Source organism: Schistocerca gregaria, chromosome X (genome assembly GCF_023897955.1).
Source record: "Schistocerca gregaria isolate iqSchGreg1 chromosome X, iqSchGreg1.2, whole genome shotgun sequence".
Taxonomy (NCBI): Eukaryota; Metazoa; Arthropoda; class Insecta; order Orthoptera; family Acrididae; genus Schistocerca; species Schistocerca gregaria.
In genome coordinates this window covers 150,492,941-150,515,055 of record NC_064931.1, presented here as the reverse complement: position 1 = coordinate 150,515,055, position 22,115 = coordinate 150,492,941, and the positions used below count along the sequence as shown (strand labels likewise).

The 22,115-nt window shown below is 37.3% G+C and overlaps 1 protein-coding gene across 6 annotated transcripts in view; it reads right to left on the bottom strand.

The window, feature by feature from the left end:
• Nucleotides 1-419: 419 nt before the first annotated feature.
• The window catches only part of LOC126298839 (ubiquitin carboxyl-terminal hydrolase 15-like), a 157,545-nt gene continuing 135,849 nt past the window's right edge, over nucleotides 420-22,115 (bottom strand). For all 6 annotated transcript variants that reach the window (XM_049990325.1, XM_049990322.1, XM_049990323.1 and 3 more), the window contains exons 16-17: nucleotides 13,180-13,268; nucleotides 420-1,967 (exon numbers count right to left, since the gene is read on the bottom strand). In XM_049990325.1, the coding sequence (XP_049846282.1) occupies nucleotides 1,869-1,967; nucleotides 13,180-13,268 (188 nt within the window). In that variant the 3' untranslated portion in view covers nucleotides 420-1,868. The remainder of the gene's footprint in view (nucleotides 1,968-13,179; nucleotides 13,269-22,115) is intronic.

The window sequence follows — 22,115 nt, the reverse complement described above, 5'->3', positions numbered from 1 at the left end:
CATTCAGACTCTTAATCCTATTGTGTATAGTTTGGTTCTATTTTTAACTTTTCTTGTCTACAGAAGGATACTGACCCACTTGCCACTGTCTTTATAACAATGCAGAACTCACTGGAGCAACTAGCAAAATGCATATTAAACTCTATCAATAAATGTGACAACCACCATAAATTTTAAATAAAGCTTCATTTCACTTCTACAATACTTGTCTTATTTGATAACCACTGAAAAGGATGTGCCAAAGTGTACAATGAGATTGCCATAACCTAGAGGTATCACTGTAGCATAGTGCATTGTATCTTTGTCACATAATAATTCTTCAACATCTAAAAGTTCACTTTTTTATATGAATAACAATTAATATTCTGACACAGGAGTAAATGGAAAGTATGGTTTTGGATACAAGACAAAGGCCAGTACACGAGTACAATGTTACTTTATTTTTATAAATTACACTCTGAAATGCTTATATGCACAACAGGTACACTTAAGAAAATGTATTGAGGACTTCCAATTTTGTAGATGTTCAGCCAGATAATTATAGAAAGTACACATCTTCACATATTTTTATATAAAATACACATATTCAATGCCACAAAATTTGAAAATCTGATAATCAGGCCCAGTTATTTTTCACTATAATTTGTAAGAAGTCTTACTTCCGCATAAGTTTAAAATAACTGCTTAAGTGATAAGAACATAAACACAACTCTGAAAAGTGAGTTGATTCAGCGCTACTACTATGACTTAGAATGTACACAAATTTAGCTTCTGAATACCTATCAACAGTACAGGCCTATTAACGTACACTCCAAGGAATCAAACCTGGGTGTCACAATAATGATAAAAGTATAAGTTCTCAGAAGTTCACAAAGTTTGGTCAACAAGGAGAATATTAAGTTCAAAAGTGAGAGGTAGTGCCAGTTGTAAGACAGTTGAAGTAGAACAGAAACTAAGGTAAACAGAATTGTAAGTTAAGCTGGGAAACACAAATGAAAGTATAGAATAAAACAGTTTTTGACAATGAATATTTCATCTAGTACTGTAATATCTATGCCTCTCGTGGGCAGCATGACAACACACAGAAACACATTTATAAATAGAATCTACATATTACACTAACACAGTAAATTAACAACACACATCATATCACAAATGTAGTGTTAACAAATGACACCAAGATGATGAGAATCAGTATCCACATGATGTTTTCTGACAACAAGTTACACAACAACATAAAAATTGTTGTCAAATCTCAAAGACAATACCACCAATGGACTAATCATTGCAGTGTTGAATTGATTTCTGTGTACCAACATTTTTATTTTGTTTAATTAACATCCATTATTAGTAAATTTCACATCTAATGCGTTACACCAAGAATTGATTTTTTTATCTTTTTTTTTACTTCCTTTTTTAAGGTATCCTCATGGAAAGGCAGTACTAATAAATCGCTGGTCATAGCTGTTTCCTCCTGTTTACTAGGCAAAATTCTACTTTATGGTGTGTGTACAGAAACCCATTTCACAACGCTTACACAAAAATTTTTCACTTCAACACAAACATGTCAACAGAAGTTTGTGAAGGATGATATACCCACAATATTTCTTAGTGAAGGAGTGTACATTAAAAAATAGCATTAACTGTTTCGACTTGTGCCAGAAATCAACTCACTGAACAATAATTTACAAATACTGAAAACACTGAAAAACAACTCCCACCCACAGAATAAATACTTATATACATACTGGTAAATATAATTATCACAGTAGAATGAGTTTAATCAGACATCTCTGTAATACAAATTACTAGCACAAACTTAAATAGGCACAAGTTGGTGATTTAGCATCGGTTTCTGAATGCCCTGCCTAGTCAGTTTCCCTGTTGATGTCTGTCGTGGTAACTTTTTGTTTATACTTACTCTCACATCCTTCTCTCATGTAAAATAAAACATAGGCTGCATGACTCTGAAAATAAATTTAAAAAATAGATAATAAATTAAACACCCGTCCATATACAACAATTAAAAACTCATGACAACAAAATTGCACTTAGGGTGGTGAATTGTGAATTGTGAATTGTGTTTTATTCATCTCATGACGTACATTTGCAATCCATTTGGTTTGCGTACAGGAGACATGTCAAAAATTTATAAAACAATTACAATGATTTTTACATTAATTAATGATAGCACTATAATAAATAACAACACTATAAGGATATTTCTTGGAACATGTAACACATTGTACCCAGCTCAAATTTCCAGATTGTCCTGCATGAATTCATCCACTGAGTAATAACACTTCATTGTCAGTACCTCATATAGCTTTCTTTTAAGTGAACCTAAATTCATCTGCATCAACTTGTTCCCTTTTAATTTATTGAAAATTTTCATTCCCATGTATTGAGGTCCCTGGGCAAACAGTCTGAGGTGGTGGGTGGGGAGCATAAAATTTTCTTTGTTTCTGGTATCATGTGAATGGACAAAATGGTTTCCCTCAAATAAGTCGCGTCTGGAGTACAAAAATATAATAATCTCATATATGTATAAGGATGGCAGAGTTAATATTTTGAGTTTCCTAAATAATGGTCGACATGGTTCTTTGTGATTGGCAGTGCACATATTTCGTATGATTTTTTTCTGTATTTTTAGTATCCGCACTATGTTTGTCGAGTTACCCCAAAAAACAATACCATACCTAATAATGGATTCAAAGTAGCTTGTATATGCTACTTTCCGCGTGTCAATGTCCGTTGCAGTTGATAATATTTGCATTGCAAATGCAAAGCTGCTCAATTTGTTTGCAAGGTATTCAATGTGTGCCTGCCACCTCAAATTTTCATCTACTTTTAGACCTAAGAATTTGACTGAGTCAACTTCTTCTATAACTTGGTTGTTGTGTACAATCTTAATTTGCTCACATTTTGACTGTTTAAATATAATACATATAATGTAAACTTGCTCCACAGAGGGGACAAAAAACGAGTGCCTATTCTAAACATTCGCGGATGAATTCCGTTGAGGCTGCAAATCCATTTCTACTATTTTTATTACAGTTGCAGCAAATAATAAATAACTCATTACACCTCAGAACTAGTGAACTAATCTAACAATTCTGAAAACTATTCTAAATACTGTCATGAAAAATATGCAAAATAATAATGATCTTTGCAGACAACGCAAACTAGAAACAGTTCTGTATTTCACAGTCAAGTCTAATACTACATTTAGCCAAGTGCAAGGCGACCCTCAACGCAAGGCGACCTTTTTTTTTTTTTTTATTTTACGAAATTGTTTTAACATATTCTGACAATCAAAAACTACAAACTGTTTTATTGACAAAGTAACTGCCAAATAGTTAACACTATACCTATTCTAAACTTACACCATTTATTGATTGCCTATGTTTCGATAACACTAGAAAACCACACACACACACACACACACACACACACACACACACACACACACACACACACACAGTTTACGTTAATTTTCAGATCGCTCTCTTTCCTAACTTTTTTTGCTTTCGAAGCCCATAGTAGTAATAATAATAATAATAAGAAGAAGAAGAAGAAGAAGAAGAAGAAGAAAACCTTAGAGGCCCGGGAAAAGAATAGGCCTCTGGTATGTTCTGCCAGTCGTAAAAGGCGGCAAAAAGGACAAACCACTAATAGGGCAAACCCCCCTTTTAGTGTGATTAGTTGGTTCATGACAGAACTAATGCAGCCTCGGACAAGCGCTGCCATGGTCGGGGACGACGCTTGAACCCTATGCCCGTCCACAATGGTAACGACACTGCTAGCCACACGGAAAATGATTTAAATCCAAACAGAGGTGTTTTGCAGGATATGCTTCCTGCAACCACTCTAGAAGGAAAACAAAGACAGAGGATGAGATGGTCAAGATGAAGTTAACCGACACCTCATGTTCTGTTATTACCAAGCAACAAACTTAGGAACCAACACAACTGGATACAGATCACAAGTATACACAAAATTTATTACCAGATACCCAGAATTAAAATTTTTAACAGAACGACTAGCTGATCAGATCCGTCTAATAATAAGAAAAACAGGATATCCCAGTCAGAATCAGAAAACATCAAACAACAAGTACCTCAAATACTGGTACAAAATAATGTGCAATCAGAAGAAGAAGAAAATATAGTAATGGACTCAAACATCCCACAGAAAAACAAACAAAGAACACCATGCATCAATTAAACAATCAGAGGAAAACGACATCTTAAGATGGCCACCAGAACAAGCACAAATAGAACATTGCATAGACCACCAAATAATCCACAAGTCGAAACAACAATAACAACTATTAACACAACAAAATAAATGAAAATACAACTTTTTGAAGAGTTACAACTACTGGTTTATATAGGAGCACTCACTACACTAAATATACACACTAGGCAGAGATCAGAACAAACCAACACACAGAAGAAACCCACAAAACCAGCGTGGCAACACAGGCTACAGATCAGAATAGAAAAACTGAGAAAAGACATCGGACAGCTAACACAATTTATAAGAAATGAAATATCAGACAAAAAACGAAAAAGGTTAGGTAAAATCTCACGACAAGAAGCAACAGAGCAATTAGATGAAAAGAAGCAGAAATTACAAGCATTGGCCAAACGACTTAGAAGATACAAAAAAAAGTGAAAATAGAAGGAAACAAAACCGAAAATTCAACACAAACCGAACGAAATTTTATCAGACAATAGATAACACACACAGAGGAATAGATAATACAAATATTAAAGAAGAACTAAAAGAAAAATATAGACAAAGACTAACAAAAATACTGAAAACAGAATTGAGAGCAAGAAACAAGACAAAAGCTATAAATACCTTTGCTATACCAATATTAACCTACTCATTTGGAGTAGTGAAATGGAGTAACACAGACCTAGAAGCACTCAATACACTTACATGATCACAATGCCACGAATATAGAATACATCACATACATTTAGCAATAGAAAGATTCACATTAAGCAGAAAGGAAGGAGGAAGGGGATTTATCGACAAAAAAAAACCTACATTATGGATAGGTAGACAATTTAAGAAAATTCTTTATAGAACGAGCAGAAACTAGCAAAATACACAAAGCAATCACTCATATAAATACATCGGCTACATCATTGCAATTTCATAACCACTTCTACAACCCTTTAGATCACATAACATCAACAGATACGAAGAAAGTAAATTGGAAAAAGAAAACAGTACATGGCAAACACCCGTATCATCTAACACAGCCAAACATCAATCAAGAAGCATCCAACACATGGCTAAGAAAATATACAGTGAGATGGAAGGATTCATGATTGCAATACAGGATCAAACAATAAACACCAGATATTACAGCAAGCACATTATTAAAGATCCCAATACCACAACAGATAAATGCAGACTTTGCAACAACAAATAGAAACGGTAGATCACATCACAAGCGGATGTACAATACTAGCAAATACAGAATACCCCAGATAGCATGACAATGTAGCAAAAATAATACATCAACAACTTGCCATACAACAAACTACTAGATTAGAATAGATGAATACTTGTTCCATAGATCATGAATACGACACTTCGTAATGATATGGAATGTGTCAGGTTAATGAAAGATGTCTGTACAAGATATTACATTACACAAAATATTGCATGACACTAATGTTTAAGTTAGTTTTTTTCCCTCCCTTAATTTATATCTAAAAATTCAGCCAATGAGTAGAAGGAGTTGTCATCTAGAAATTCTTTTAATTTATTTTTAAATGTTAGTTGGCTATCTGTCAGGCTTTTGATGCTGTTTGGTAGGTGCCCAAAGACTTTTGTGGCAGCATAATTTACCCCTTTCTGCACCAAAGTCAGATTTAACCCTGCATAGTGAAGATCATCCTTTCTCCTGGTGTTATAGCTATGCACACTACTATTACTTTTGAACTGAGTTGGATTATTAACAACAAATTTCGTAAGTGAATATATATACTGTGAGGTTACTGTGAGGATCCCTAGATCCTTAAATAGATGTCTGCAGGATGACCGTGGGTGGGCTCCAGCAATTATTCTGATTACACGTTTTTGAGCAATAAATACTTTTCTAGTCAACGATGAATTACCCCGGAATATGATACCATACGAAAGCAGTGAATGAAAGTAGGCATAGTAAGCTAATTTACTGAGATTCTTATCTTCAAAACTTGCAATAACCCTAATAGCATACGTAGCTGAACTCAGATGTTTCAGCAGACCCTCAATGTGTTGCTTCCAGTTTAACCTCTCATCAATGGACACACCTAAAAATTTTGAAAATTCTACCTTAGCTACAGACTTCTGTTCAAAGTCTATATTTATTACTGGAGTTGTGCCATTTACTGTACGGAACTGTATACACTGTGTTTTATCAAAATTTAAAGAGAGTCCGTTTGCTGAGAACCACTTAATAATTTTGTGAAAAACATCATTTACAATTACATCACTTAGTTCTTGGTTTTTGGATCTTATTACTATACTTGTATCACCAGCAAAAAGAACTAACTTTGCATCTTCATCAATATGGAATGGTAAGTCATTAATGTATATCAAAACAACACATTCCCACATACAAGTATGCACCACAAAATGTACTGGAGAATGATGAATACACATTATATTGGAACAGAACCATTATAACAGATAAAACACCACCACATAACAAACCTGACATCATACTCACCAATAAAAAGAAGACATTAACACAACTAATCGAAATATCGATACCCAATACAACAAATATACAGAAGAACACAGTAGCAAAAATTGAAAAATACATCCAACTCACTGAGGAAGTCAAAGACATGTGGCATCAGGATAAAGTTGACATCATACCAATTATACTATCAACTACAGGAGTCATACCACACAATATCCACCAGTACATCAACGCAATACAGCTACATAAATCTGTAATTAGCGATACATGTTCAGTTACCTGAGAGTTCCTAAATGCAATGTAACATATACTGTACAGTTAAAAGGAAGTCACGCTTGATCAAGGTCCGCGTCACTTTCCATTTTTAACCAGACATAACATCTGAGACAGGAAAGAATAATAATAATAATAATAATAATAATAATAATAATAATAATAATAATCCCAACAGCACATATGTTAAATTTATATCCTTGTTTGCACTAATTTTTGGTTGTTTCTTCCGAATACGTCACTATTTCTGAGGTTGTCATTGTGGTGGGACCTGAGAACAGAGCACTAATGAGTGTCTCTTTGCCATCAGTTTAAGTGACACTAACCTCTGCAGTATATATAACCTTGTTGATACTGTGCCTCAACGGTACACATATGGAGATAGGGTTATCAACTGTAGGTGGACCAGAGAGAAAATTGCAGCGATTAATGGGCAAATATACAAGTTACATTTTTGAAAATATTGGGCGTAATGAACATATTAAATAGAAGATGTATATGGAAAATGAATTCGAGAAAATACTTAAGTATCCGAACCGCAATAAGAAATATGGTAACATGAATCGAACTGACTTCTACAGAATAAGTATAGATTAGGGACAAGTGGATTCCTTGTGGGTTGGGCCATGAAGCACAAGCAGTGTGACGGAGAGGCCCCACTCACTACTTCCGTGGTGTGTTCCCAACCCTAACCTCCCCTACAAGTCACACATGGAAAAATAAATCAGTAGTACAGCAGATACAAGAATATGTTGGCAAAAATCTGGTGCCTGTAATAAAGGAAGATCTTTAACTCCAGGATATTGTTAGAAGGCTGAAACTGACAAAAATGACAAGGCAGTGAAGGACTCTGTGATGTTGCTGCTCGGGACTGTTGCTCTGTCTACTTAATTATCACTGGAGGAGACTTAGGAACATATAGGCGATATGCAAAATAATGTGAACACCTGTACTTACTTGGGAATGGTTTATTAATAAGGGTTTGGACCCCCATTTGCCCATTCCTCTTGGAATACTGGCATATAATGATTGCACAGTCTCCAGCAGAATGTTGTGCCACTCTTCAATCAGAACCTCTTCTAACACCTGGAGTGGACAGGGAGGCGGAAATCTGCTCCGGAGTCTGCACTCCAATACCGCCCACAAGCGTTCGATAATGTTCAAGTACGAGGACTGTTCTGGCCAGGGAAAATGCTGCAGTTCAGTTGCTTGCTCCTTATACCATGATTGTACTGTCCTGGCTGTGTGAATGGGTGCATTATCATCCTGAAATATGGCATCATTGTTGGGAAACATCATTTGAATCATGGGTGCAACTGATCCTAAAGTTTTCACATAATTGTTGGCTGTAAAACGGCCTGCGAGAGTAATGATGGGACCAGCAGTATACCACGACATGGCTGCCCACACTATCACACTTCCACCTCTATGTTCAACTGTTGGAATCAAGCAATGAGGATTGTAGGCTTCATTTGGCGTTCACGAGATGTAAACCCAACCAGAAATTGGAAATAATGAAAACGTAGACTCATCGGAGCATATGATGTGTTTCCACTGATCAGCCATCTAGAATTTATGCCCCTGACACCATGTTTATGTTTCTTTGTGTTAGTTGTCATCACTGATGTTTTTGGTATAGCAGTTCATCCATGAATATTCACTTTATGGAGTTCTCGGCAGGGGGTGTTGATAGATACTGGGTCTCTAATATGGTTATTGAGCTCTGCAATCACCTTAGCCACCATAGTTTTGAGTTGTTTAGACACAACTCGCGTAGTATATGACAATCTCTGTCATTCAGTTTTGATTTGTGTTCACTATTACATTTGCACAATGATGCCTTTCCATGTTTTGTGTTGGCTGTCTTGACTGTTGAAACAGTTATTCTTGAAACATTCAATGAGTTGGCTGTCTTTATTATTGATACTCCGGCTAATCAGGGCCCCACAATCTGCCCTCTTTGGAACTCTGTTAGGTCTTTCACTGCACATTGACCTTGGTCTCTGAATGCAAATATTAAGTTTGCACTACTCGTGAACAACCTGCACTGATGACTAGTCCATACTGAACACACACAATCCAGTGCTACATGTGCCTTACCTGCATTGTTGACCGTGAAGAGACAACCATCTCATTACTACCACTGTTCACATTATTTTGCCTATCTCCTGCACATCAAGGATTTACTGAATGATTAAGTTGGGTCTAGGAAGTGATGAAGAGGAACCTCACACTGCAGAAGAAGGAAATGTGAGTGCTGAACTGCCACCAGTTGAAGGTGACAGTGAAGATGCTAAATGCGTGCAACTACTAAGACTAAATATCATTCCTCATTCTGTGAGTGCTGTAATTTACGATTGCAATTACCTGTCACCTTATTTATGTCACTTCATTTTAAGCTAGTCATTTTTGTTGCTGTTTTTGTGGAGTAAAAAAATTGAAAAAGTAGTAACGTATTTGCCTACAATGCAGTGGGCCCAGGTTCACTTCCTGGCCAGGTTGGAGTTTTTCTCTGCACATGGACTAGGTGTTGTATTGTCCTCATCACTTCATTTTAAAGGTATTGTGTGATTTTTCTTTCGAGAAATACATGAGTACATAGCGTACAAACCACAAGCGACTGCCACAATTTTCTTCTTCTTATCGTCCACACTTTCTAATTATGAACTATTTTCAGAGTTCCAAAACATACTACAATAAATAAAATGTCACACTGTACAATGTTCCTGCGATAAGGCAGTCGTAATTCCTGAAATCCATCGCCTGTGGCTTCTTGCCTGCCGAGGAGCATCGCAGTCCTGGGTCCACGGATAAACCGTGAAAATCCACCGCATTACGCCACATCACATGCAAACAGACCTGGCCTGCAGGCATATGAGTGAGACTATATCCAACAGGCAGGGCCTGCATGTTAGTGGGAAACGAGGGGCTTCAGATTGGCAGGCCTGATCTGTTAGAGATACCCGCAGAAATGGCCTGCAGTTTATGGCCCAACATATGGCCAGCTATTCATATGTCAAACAGGCACCATGTTGATGAAATGAGATTGCATTGATCAATCCATGCAACAGATAACTTGTGTGAATACTCTGAGAATCAATACTAATGATGATAGGTAACAACTCACCTTGAAGGTGATCGCTGAGCCACAGACAGGCACGTAGGAAAGACAATCACACTCTTACAACAATTTTTGGCCATAGCCTTTGTCAGAAAACAAGAGCACACAGACTTTCACATAATCACTCAGACACAACTCGTGCACACACGACTGCCGTCTCCAGCCACTGCATCAACAGTCTCCGAGAATCAGATCCAAACAAACCATTCCTCACGACTCCCTGCCTCTCGCTGGCAGCTGCTACACTAGCAGAAAGAAGTGGTGGCAGCACTGGGTGCAAGCTGAGGGGAATGAAGGAAGGGGAGAAGCAGTAAGAATGAGGGAGCAGGGAAGCAGCGGACATGCCCAGCTGCGCAGAGCCAGTGACAATGCACGACATCTCAGTAAACAAACCATTTCATCTACTGAGACAAAAATGAGGTTGTTTGAATGGTAGTGTGATTATTATCATGATCTTTTGCTCACAATTTTGACAAGAATTCCAAATAGACTAGGAGTCACCTCTAGTTCATTTTTTACAATCACTCCTTGTCACTCTTTAAGACACACACACACACACACACACACACACACACACACACACACACACACAATGAACCAGACACTGTGCTTCTCTCTCTCTGGGAACACATTAACCAACACTTCCAGAGCAGTTGCTCTGTCATTAAGGATACCATTTGTAGACACCTAAATTTATTATTAGCTTCAATATGCCTCATGACTAATTTTTTGTCTGTCAAGCTAAAAATCAAATAACAACTTTGGGACATACTGGTACAATAACGGCTATTAATGTCATTACTACCTCAAATATGAAAGAGGTCCAAATGCACAATTCTGTCCTAATTTAACTGTACTATTGAAATCCATGAAGACTGGGTGTTTACTTGTATTTTCAAGTGAACTACTTACAAGTGCTATCAAAAAGTAAGGAGACTTTTCGAATTGCATGGGCAATGTACATTCGATTATGTTGGTACACATGTCCCAAACATATGTTCACAGTTTCAAGTATACAGCATACTTTTTTTTGACAGATTGAAAGGTTAGATGTGTTTTAGTGTGCTCAGCGATTTTCGATTATTGTAAAAAATTGAGCAAAGAATCTGCATCAAATGTTGTGTGAAAAATGGAATCAAGTGCTCTAAAACACTTGAAATGTTGACAGTGGCACACAGTGAGTCTGCTCTGGGTAAAAAAAAGTTTACAAGTGGTACAAACTCTTCCACGATTGCCAATAAGATGCCAATGACGAACCTTGCTCTGGACGCCCCAGCACATCAACTACAGACGATAACATCAAAGCTGTGAAGAAAATTGTTTTGGAAAATTGTCGAAGTTGCAGAAGATGTTGACATATTGGTCAACTGGTGTCATACAATTTTTTTTAGGTGTTTTGGGCATGAGACTTGTGTCAGGGAAGTTTGCTCCAAAACTTCTCAATTTTGATCAGAATAACAGTCGCATGAGCATCACTCAAGAGCTCTCAGACGTCAATGATGATCCTGATTTGCTTGAAAAGGTGATAACTGGTGACAAAACACGGGTTTACAGTTATGGTGGTGAAACCAAAGCCCAACTGCCCCAGTGGAAGAATCCTGGAGAGCCAGGACAAAAAAGAAGCACACCGAGTTCAATCAAATGTCAAAGTTTTGCTCAGTGGTTTTTTCAATTACCATGGCATATTACATCATGAATTTTTGCCTTAATGTCATATGTCCAATTAGGAGTATTACCTTGATGTTATGCACCATTTGCAAGATAATATACGAAAAAAGTCTGGAATTGTGGAAAAACAATTCATGGCTTTTGCATCATGACAACGCACCTGCTCATTCATTGTTGCTTGTGAAAGATTTTTTGGCCAAAAACAGCAAGACAATCATGCCTCAGCCACCATATTCACCAGATTTCGTCCACTGCGATTTTTTCCTGTTCCCAAAACTGAAGAGACCTATGAAAGGACAACGATTTTTAAAGACGGAGAAAATAAAAACTCCACCACTGGAAGTACATAAGACTGTACCAAAAAGTGCTTATGAGAAGTGCTTCGAGGATTGGAAGAAGCATTGACACAGGTATATTGTATTTGAGGGGGATTACTTTGAAGGGGCAACATGAATATTGATGAGTAAATAAATATTTTTTCATAAAAATATTAAGTCACCTTACTTTTTGAACACACCTCGTATTATCACTGTACTAAAGTATATACAAGAGTCAAAATCGAAATAAATACATTTCATTTTAACATGCTATTAACCCAACCAGATGAAATGAAGAGGGAGAAGAGTGCATTGCAGTAAACTTTGACAAGACACTGATAAAGAATCTGGAACATGCCCCAGCAGAACCACAACTACCTCAAAACAATAAGAAACATTTACACTGGTGGAATAACAATAAAGAATGAGTGACAGATTAGTAAAATTTTGACTTGACTTAAAGCTGTGAAAAAACTCTTTGGTGTCACAGCAACTTCATAACACAGACACTGAAACATGGTAGGTCTCTCTCTTCCCCCCACTATCTTGCTCGGCACATATTGGTCTAAGGAATATTATACAATGCTTTTGAATTTTATTCATTCATGCTATGATGGCACTATGTTTATGTAGAGGAGGTCATCAATAATCAGATACAATAAATTTGGGTCTGTTAAATGCTAAGAGGTCTAAAACGTTGTCTCTTCAGTGATATGCAGAATAATTTCACACGAATCCCTGTCTCTGAAACCAGTTTAATCAAACTGGCTCTCACATTCTACTGGTGACAAATTAAAGAATCTCATCATTTTTAATTAAATGTCACACCTAATTTCAATTATCCATTTTTGCATAATAAGAACATGTTGCAACAAGTTCTTCACAGCCAACAACCTGATGCGTGAGAACTACTGTAACGCCTCTATCTATCATTTTACACATCTTTTGCCTATTATAAAATAAATACCTAAATTTTCTCCATATTCCAAAAGTTGCAGCAAAATGCTTCAATATTTTGAACAAAGTATTATTTCAGCAATATTGAACTACAGTCTATTTTTAATCTTACATTCTGATATACATACCACAACACTCTGTTCCGAAATATCTGTAACACTGTTGTCATCGAAACAATACCACTTTTCATCAAGTCTGTTCTTTGCATATGCAGTATCTGGAAAGAAAAAAATATTCAAACTCATCACACAAATATTCTGATACCTTTTAAGACCACAGTTTATTCTGCAGATAATACAAATAAGACAAATATGCTGCAGGTCATTAAAACTGCAACATACAACAAACATCTAATGGTAAGAAGAGTACCACATCCTTCAACATACAAATGATCAGCATTTCAGTGCAAATGTACGAAGCATATAGAAGTAATGCCATCTACATTCTGCATATAAGTAAAGATTAAGCAGTGGCTTTCTCATAAAGAAAGTGCATTTGAATGTTTGTCAATTGTTACAAAATTGTGTTACACCTGGCGTAAGAGGAAGAATCATCTGCCAAAGTGTGTCAGAATTTGACAGCAGGAGGATCGCGACTTACCAACGCAAGTTTATCATTCCGTGATATGGCTACTTTCTTCGGTCAGGATCTCACAACTGTTATGTGATGATGGAACTCACTCATTCAGAGCAACCACAGTCAATACCACGTCAGGGCTCAATGGCCACAAGTGACTAGCATCCATGAGGACAGCTAGTTTGCTCCATGGTGCACACTCGTACAGCTGGGTCATGAATCAAGAGTCAGAAAATGAGCTTGTTTCCAAGGAGACAAGTATCGACACAGGCAATATGACAATGCCTGGGGCTCAATGAATTACCAGCACATCAACCATTGTTGTGACTTCTCTTGATGCTGAACCTGAGAGGGGTCCATCAATAGTTGTGTGCCCAGCAACAAAACTGGAAATACGAGTGGCACAAAGGTGTTTTTTTTTTTTTTTTGTTTTTGTTTTTCCCCCTCCTCTATCTCAAATGAGTCCCAGTTCTGTGTACAGCACCAGGATGGATGTATCCGTGAGTGGAGTTTCTGACAAGAATATCTATGCCAGATTACACCTGACATTGTCATACAGGCCCATCACCATCGTGTGATGGTATAGGGTGCCATTGGGTACGCAACATGATCACCTCTGGTGTACACAGCTGATAATTTGGAGAGCAGCCAGTACATTTCTGATCTATTAAGGCTGGTGGCTGTGCCCGATCTTCAAATTCTGTACGACATTATCTTTCAACAAGGCAACACAATACCATATGTTGCCCATTCTGTGCTGACCTTCCTCAGTACCAAGGGTACACTGCTGTTGCCCAGGCCAACACATTCTGCAGACTTCTCACACACTAAAAACATCTGGTCAAAGATTGCCATCACTCGCCAGCCATTTCAATCAATGAACTGTGCCACAGAGCAGAAGCAGCATGTAATGATACACCCGTATCTGGCATCCAAGCTCAGTTTGACTCGGTGTCAAGCTGTGTTTTTCCCAGAAGTGATGTACTAATTTCACACCTTGTATATCCCCAAATTATCTAAATATATATTCCAGTATTCTTCCAGTAGCAGAACACAATATAAGTAACATTTCGTTATTTGCTACCCTTCCCAATGTTGCAATTTTAATGTCTAGCAATGTACACTGAAATGGTACACACAGAGATTTATTTCAGCTGACAGGAGAGCCAACACTGTGATCTTAAATATATAGAAGAAATTCAATTTCTTTAAGTATCAAGCAAATCATTTCCTCACAGAAAATTAAAATGAACTTTGTTGCAACAGATTAGAACTATGTTCATCATAAAGCAATATACAACTGTAACCTTTATCTGAAACTCACAACACAGAATTCTAGACTTCAAAATTAAGATGGCATGTCATTTTATCAAGCTATTTTGGCTTTCCAATGCTGCCATTTCTCTCAAATTTTCTTCTGGAACCATTACGTCATACTGCTGTGCAACACTATGTTATAACACTGAGTAGCTTGCCACTGAATGTGAAGAATTTGAATGTACGCCTCAATTTTAACAATATTTGCAATAATGACAGCTAAAAAGGATTTATAGCCAATATCTCCATAGCTTCTGGTTAATTAAGTAAGCTTTATTGTTATATAACTAGTACCTGTACACAAATACACCTGTTCATGAGCAAGACATGCACAGAATGTGCTGAATATATTAAAACACGAAATAAATACAAACTGATCTTGTATAATACAGAACTGCCTGTATCTTGTTTTATCTAAGTTCAGTGACATTTCCTTTGCAGGTAACCCAAGTGTTGAAGTTTGCCCATTAGATGTGATTACAATTCTTGTATCAACAACAAACATAACTCTTTCCCCTTCCTGGATACATGATGGGAACTTATTTATGCATAACAAGGACAGGCGTGGACACAATATCAATTTCTGCTGTACGCCTATAATGATTATTTCCCATGCTGAAGATAAAAAGACACCCCTCACTGCAACATCGATGTTCATCACAATCTAAACAACGAACTTCCTCATCACTGGATTGGGGTAGATATGATGATGTGGTTCCGTTTCCTTAGCCTCATAGTTTGTCTGACCCAAAGCCTTGTACTTTTTTCCTTTCGGGGTACATTAAGGACCGTGTTTACATACCACCACATTGCCAAGAACACTGGAACAGCTCAGAGAATGAATCAATACAATTGTGATGACTAGACAGTGTGTTGTTACATAAGATATGGAATGAGCTTAACTACCGCTTGGGTGTGTGCTGTGTGACCAGAGTGGCAATCGCAGAACATTTTTAGAGTGCAAAATGCAAACTTGGTGAGCTTACAGTTCTAGTCAGGCATCAGTCATATTTTTGTACATTTAATATTTTGGAAAATATGCAGCTCTGAAGATGAATGAATAATTTATAGTAGCCTCGTATTCAAGTTTCTGGAATGGGATAATGTGAAGTCTGCAACTGAATACTTTCCAGTACATTACAGAAATTATTAGTTGCCAACAATTCATCATTTAAATTTTGTATAACCTGGTTCATGAATAGAAAAATGGCAAGGTTTGTGGAAAGACCCTTTCAAAGCCCAAGCTGAAACTAAGTATATCATTTCAAGATATATAGTTTAGTGTCCTTGCATACGTAATATTTTGCAGTACCTCTGGGCAGGAGGTAAGGAGCAAGACTGGTTCGTAATTAATACCTTTATGTATGACAAGAAGCAAATTATGATCAACAAACTTTTCGGTATTGTGGAAGAGGACATACAAAGATGAAATAAAAACTAATGTAGGTACAGAAGATTTCCATTTCACAACTTCCTTTTTACAGTAACACAGTGATGGAGATGCTATTTTATAATGTCAACAAACAGGAGACCTTACAGTGGACAGTAACTTAGCAATAGCAGAAAAAAATATTTTAAGTGTGGTGAGAACAAACAATATTCTGCAGTTCATAAACAATGCAAACAAAGTTTTACGAACATAACATTCCACCTCTTAATACAAGAATAAACCCAGGAGTCAAGCACATAATGTTTGTTACTTCCCAACTCCAATGAAATTCATGATGGTGGAACATAAAATGTTCACAATGCAGAAAATACGAAACTTGGAACTTCCATAAGGAAATAAATACAACACTCCCATGTATACAAATTACTTTGCGATGATTATAAAATGATGACAAAACTGATTTGACAGAGAGACACAATTAACTCCTGAAAAACAACAAAGTAGTGATCATGAAAGGTAATACAGACACACAAACAGTTGCAGTTCAATATATCAGGATTTCAAATACTTCCTGAAATTTGTTCAAAATGTGGGGATGACAAAGTAGTTGACATACATTTGTGTGTGTGTGTGTGTGTGTGTGTGTGTGTGTGTGTGTGTGTGTGTGTGTGTGTTGGATGTTCTGTTTCCTGATTCAGTATTTGAGACAACTTTCGCTCCTCCCCAACACCTGCAGAGGTTTTGTTAACTTTTACCTAGTTTCACTCAATCTTTTGTAACACGAAAACTGTTTAAAAAATTAAAAATTCAATGATGCAAACAGTTTCTGTTTCAGGAAGTAGAATCACCATCAATACAAATACAATTTTTTTTTTTAATGCACCCTCAATAACCTCCGGTTACATACGGTCCAACATTCCACTTTTTCCGACAAAGAATATCTATGAACAACATCAGCTCATCACTCTCAACACGCAGACTCAACCCCCTACTAGCAAGTGTTTAGGGACTCAAAATAATATAACTGTTTATTATTAAAAGTTAATAGGACACACTCTTGGAAACTCCGCACTCAAACTCTTATAAATGAGATTACTGCTATCAAAGCCATTTTACAGGTCAAATGGCATTGCCACTGTGATAACACCAGTTTCCGTCAGATCAACGAAGTTAAGTGCTGTCAGGTTGGGCTACAACTTAGATGGGTGACCATCCCAACTGCCGAGCGCTGTTGGCAAGCGGGCTGCGCTCAGTCCTTGTGAGGCAAACTGAAGAGCTACTTGACTGAGATGTAGAGGCTCCAGTCTTGTACGCTAACATATGGCCGGGAGAGCGTTTTGCTGATCACAAGCCCCTCCATATCCACATATACTGATGCCTGTGGGCTGAGGATGACACAGCAGCAGGTCGGAACCATTGAGCCTTCATGGGCTGTTTGCATCGAGTTTAGTTACAGTTTTTTTAAAGCTTGCTTGGTAACTGTTTTATGTAATTTCTATTGTGGGGTACAGGCAGGCAGCCATACAAAATACTTTTGAATGCATTTTTCGATAACTGTCTTGAGTGGCTAGCACACACAATGGAAATATCTTACACCTTGTTGCTACAGATAGGCCAGACCTTATCGACAATGCAGTTTATAAATGAGTATTAGCAATTATGGTGTCATTATAGCAACTATGATTATGAAAGATAATAAATCAGTCACAAAGTCTAGGGGTGTGTTTCTGCTAGATAGAGCAGATAAGCAGATATTAATAACTCGTCTAGACAATGAATTGGCGCCACTTAGCTCCAGTAAGATGGATGTAGAGGAGTTATGGACAAAATTTAAGCAGATTGAAAAGCATGGCCTGGAGAGTTACATGCCTAGTAAGTGGACAAAGAATGGAAAAGACCCACCATGGTTTAATAATAAAATTTGCAAAAAGGCTGAGGAAGCAGAGGCTGTTGGACTCTCGGTTCAAAAGAAAATGCGCAAATGACGACAAGTGAAGTTTAGTAGAGATTCAGGCGTCTGTGAAAGATCTGTGTGCGAAGCATACAACAACTACCACTGTCATACCTTAGCAAAAGATCTGGCAGAGAATCCGAGAAAATTCTGCTCTTATGTAAAATTGCTAAGTGGGTCTAAGGCTTCCATTCGGTCCCTTGTCGACCAGTCTGGTGTGGCAGTTAAAGATAGCAAAAAGAAAGCTGAGTTTTAAAATTCACATTTAAGAAATCGTTCACACAGGAGAATTGTACAAACATACACCATCATTTGACCATCGGGCAGACTCCCATATGGACGACATAGTAATAAGCACTCCTTGCATAGAAAAACAACTGAAAGACTTGAAAACAAATAAATCAACAGGTCCCAAAGGAATCCTAGTTCAAATTTACAAAGAGTACTGTATGGTACTGGCCCCTTACCTAGCTTGCATTTACCAAGAATCTCTCATCTAGCACAAAGTCCCAAGTGATTGGTAAACAGTGCAGGTGAATCCATTATGTAATAAGGATAAAAGATGGACCCGCAAAATTACAGACCATTATTTCTACCTTCTGTTTGCAGCAGAATCCTTGACAATATTCTCAGTTTGAATATAACAAAATTTTCTTGAGACAGAGAAGCTTTCGCTTTTTAGAAATCATCGCTCATGTGAAACTCAGTTCTCGCATGACTTACTGCAAACTATGGCTGAAAGGCAAGTGGTAGATTCCATATTTCTACATTTCCGGAAAGCATTTGACACAATGCTCCACTGCAGGCTGTTAACAATGGTATGAGCATATGGAGTAACATTGTAGATATGTGAGTGGCTCAAAGACTTCTGAAATACTATAACCCAGTATGTTGTCCTCGATAGTCAGTGTTCATCAAAAACAAGGGTGTCCTCAGGAGTACACCAGGGAAGTGTGATAGGACCACTATTCTCTGTATACATAAACGATTTGTCAGATAGGGTGGGCAACAATCTCCAGCTGTTTGCTGATGATGCCGTGGTGTACGATCAGGTGTCAAAGTTGTGTGACTGTAGGAAGACAAGACTTAGACAAAATTTCCAGTTGGTGTGATTAATGGCCACTAGCCTTAAATGTGGAAAAAGGTTAAGTTAATGCAGATGAGTAGAAAGAACAAACCTGTAATGTTCGGATACAATATTACTAGTGTCTTGCTTGACAGTCAAGTCATTTAAATATGAGGGTGTAATGTTGCAAAGCGATATGAAATGGAACCAGGAAGTGAGAACTGTGGTAGGGAAGGCAAATGTTGGTTTTGGTTTATTGGGAGAATTTTAGGTTAAAAATGGTTCAATGGCTCTTAGCACTATGTGACTTAACTTCTGAGGTCATCAGTCGCCTAGAACTTACAACTAATTAAACCTACCTAACCTAAGGACATCACACACACCCATGCCCGAGGCAAGATTCGAACCTGCGACCTTAGCGGTCGCTCGGCTCCAGACTGTAGCGCCTATAACCGCATGGCCGGAGAATTTTAGGAAAGAGTGGTTCACCTGTAAAGGAGACTGCATACAAGACACTGGTGCCACCTACTCTTGAGTGCTGCTTGAGTGTTTGGGATCCATACCAGGTCAGATTGAAGGAAGACATCAAAGCAATTCACAGGTGCACTGGTAGATTTGTTACTGGCAGGTTCGAACATCACACAAATGTTACGGAGATGCTTCAGGAACTGAAATGGGAATCCCTGGAGGCAAGGTGACGTTCTTTTCGAGGACCGGCATCTGAAGCTGACTGCCAAACGATTCTACTGCCATCAACGTATATTGTGCACAAGGACCATGAAGATAATATATAAGAAATTAGGACTCATACAAAGGCATATAGACAGTTGTTTTTCCCTTGCTCTATTTGTGAGTGGAACAGGGTAGGAAATGACTAGTAGTGGTACGGGGTACCATCTGCCATGAACGGTACAGTGACTTTCAGAGTATTTATGTAGATGTAGATATAGATGCCGAATAACGCAGCTCAGTCATGTAAAAATCATTGTTTAACACGGATCTGTAACAACAGTATTTTAATCAAACAGTGATTTTAATGTCATCTTGTTATTTTTTAACAACATTCCATGTTGATATGCTTTTACTGTCTGATATGTCAATTTCAGGCAGAATGTGCATACTCTGAATTTTTTACAACTTTTCTTCAAATGTTAGAGTACTGTTTATGATATGAAAGTCTTTCTGGATCATTGTGTGTTCTGCCTATTTAGTATATGCCACTTCTTCATTGTGAAGATTCACCTGTATTGATTCAAGATTTTTTAAATGAGTTCCCAGTATTGCATTTAATAATCTTTTACAAAAACTTTTTTTTCAAAAATGAATACAAATTCATTGAAGAATAGGTTTAATTTAGGCTCACTGTAAATTTCACTTCTTCAAAAATTTTAGTGGTTTCATCATTAGTCAGTCCAACTGTGTTCTTTGGCTGTTTCTGAAGTGAACACAGAGCTAAGTATGTAATGTGACTTAACTGTGTATTGTCATCTGACAATCCACTTACCTCAGGATAGGCATGCATTTCCTCAACTTTCGCTTGTTGTATGAAAACATTATCTGTACAGGTATACTACTTTGAGCGACACTGGTAGGAATATTTATGACTTATACTATATCACAAGTGGTTAACAGCACCTCTTAATTAACTTTACAGCGTCTTTTGATCACTTTCCCCCCCCCCCCCCCCCCCAGATTTACATTAAAATCACCACAAATAAATAAGCCCATCTTTTTCTCTGACAGACAACACAATCAACCCACACTTTTCTGCTGAGTAGTTACTCTTATTTTGTCCAGATCATCCCCAAAAATTATTAGATTGTTGGTATTGTAGTTTTCATTTTTAGACAGGTTGTTCCAGTACTCTCAAACTATCAACATCTGATTTTTTATTTATTTTTTGCTGAAGTCCAGAAACAATTATCATAAGTTTTCTGTTACCTGGCTAAGACTTGCAACTGATTTCACAAAACTTGTGACCAATTATCATAAGTTTTCTGTTACCTGGCTAAGACTTGCAACTGATTTCACAAAAATTGTGACCTAGTATACCCTGATCCAAATTTTTCCTGTGGTTGCTGGCCTACACCCCTCCCATAACTGCTACCTAGCAGCAGAAATCACCTTTCCCTGTTGTGTTTCTTGCCCGACTTACCTGTAAGTTTCCTAGTTCTGTTCTGCTGTATCCTGCATTCCTTTATATTTATACGATGCTCTTCCTTCTCTCATTCCGGTAGCAAGTGAAATCTATCACTTAGCAAACTTCAAATCTGCTAACAAAATTTTCCCCCATCTGTCATTTGCTTGCACCTTTTCCCAGCACCTCTTTTCGTTTTCCCTCTTCAACTGTCATCATTCAAATTTCACCCACATACAATTGATGTTATAAAGCTATAACATTACACACAATGAAAAAAAAAATGATGTCTGTTATTGCAGCAATTTATACTACCTAAACTAACATAATTTCAAATTAAATCAAACAATGGAAATGTAAGGTAGAAATATCAACAAGGTAGGAAAAAAGACATTGTTACTTACTGTACAGAAGACATGCTCAGTTACAGAAAGGCATTATTAAAATACAGTTACATAAAGCTTTCGGCCACAGCATTCATCAGTAAAAGAGAGAGACAGACACCATTCACACACACAAGCAAGCATATCGCATGCACACATGAATGCCAACTCCATCATCATCATCATCATCATCATCATCATCATCATCCTGAACTGTTTCAGAATTACACTTTGGTCTGTCGTA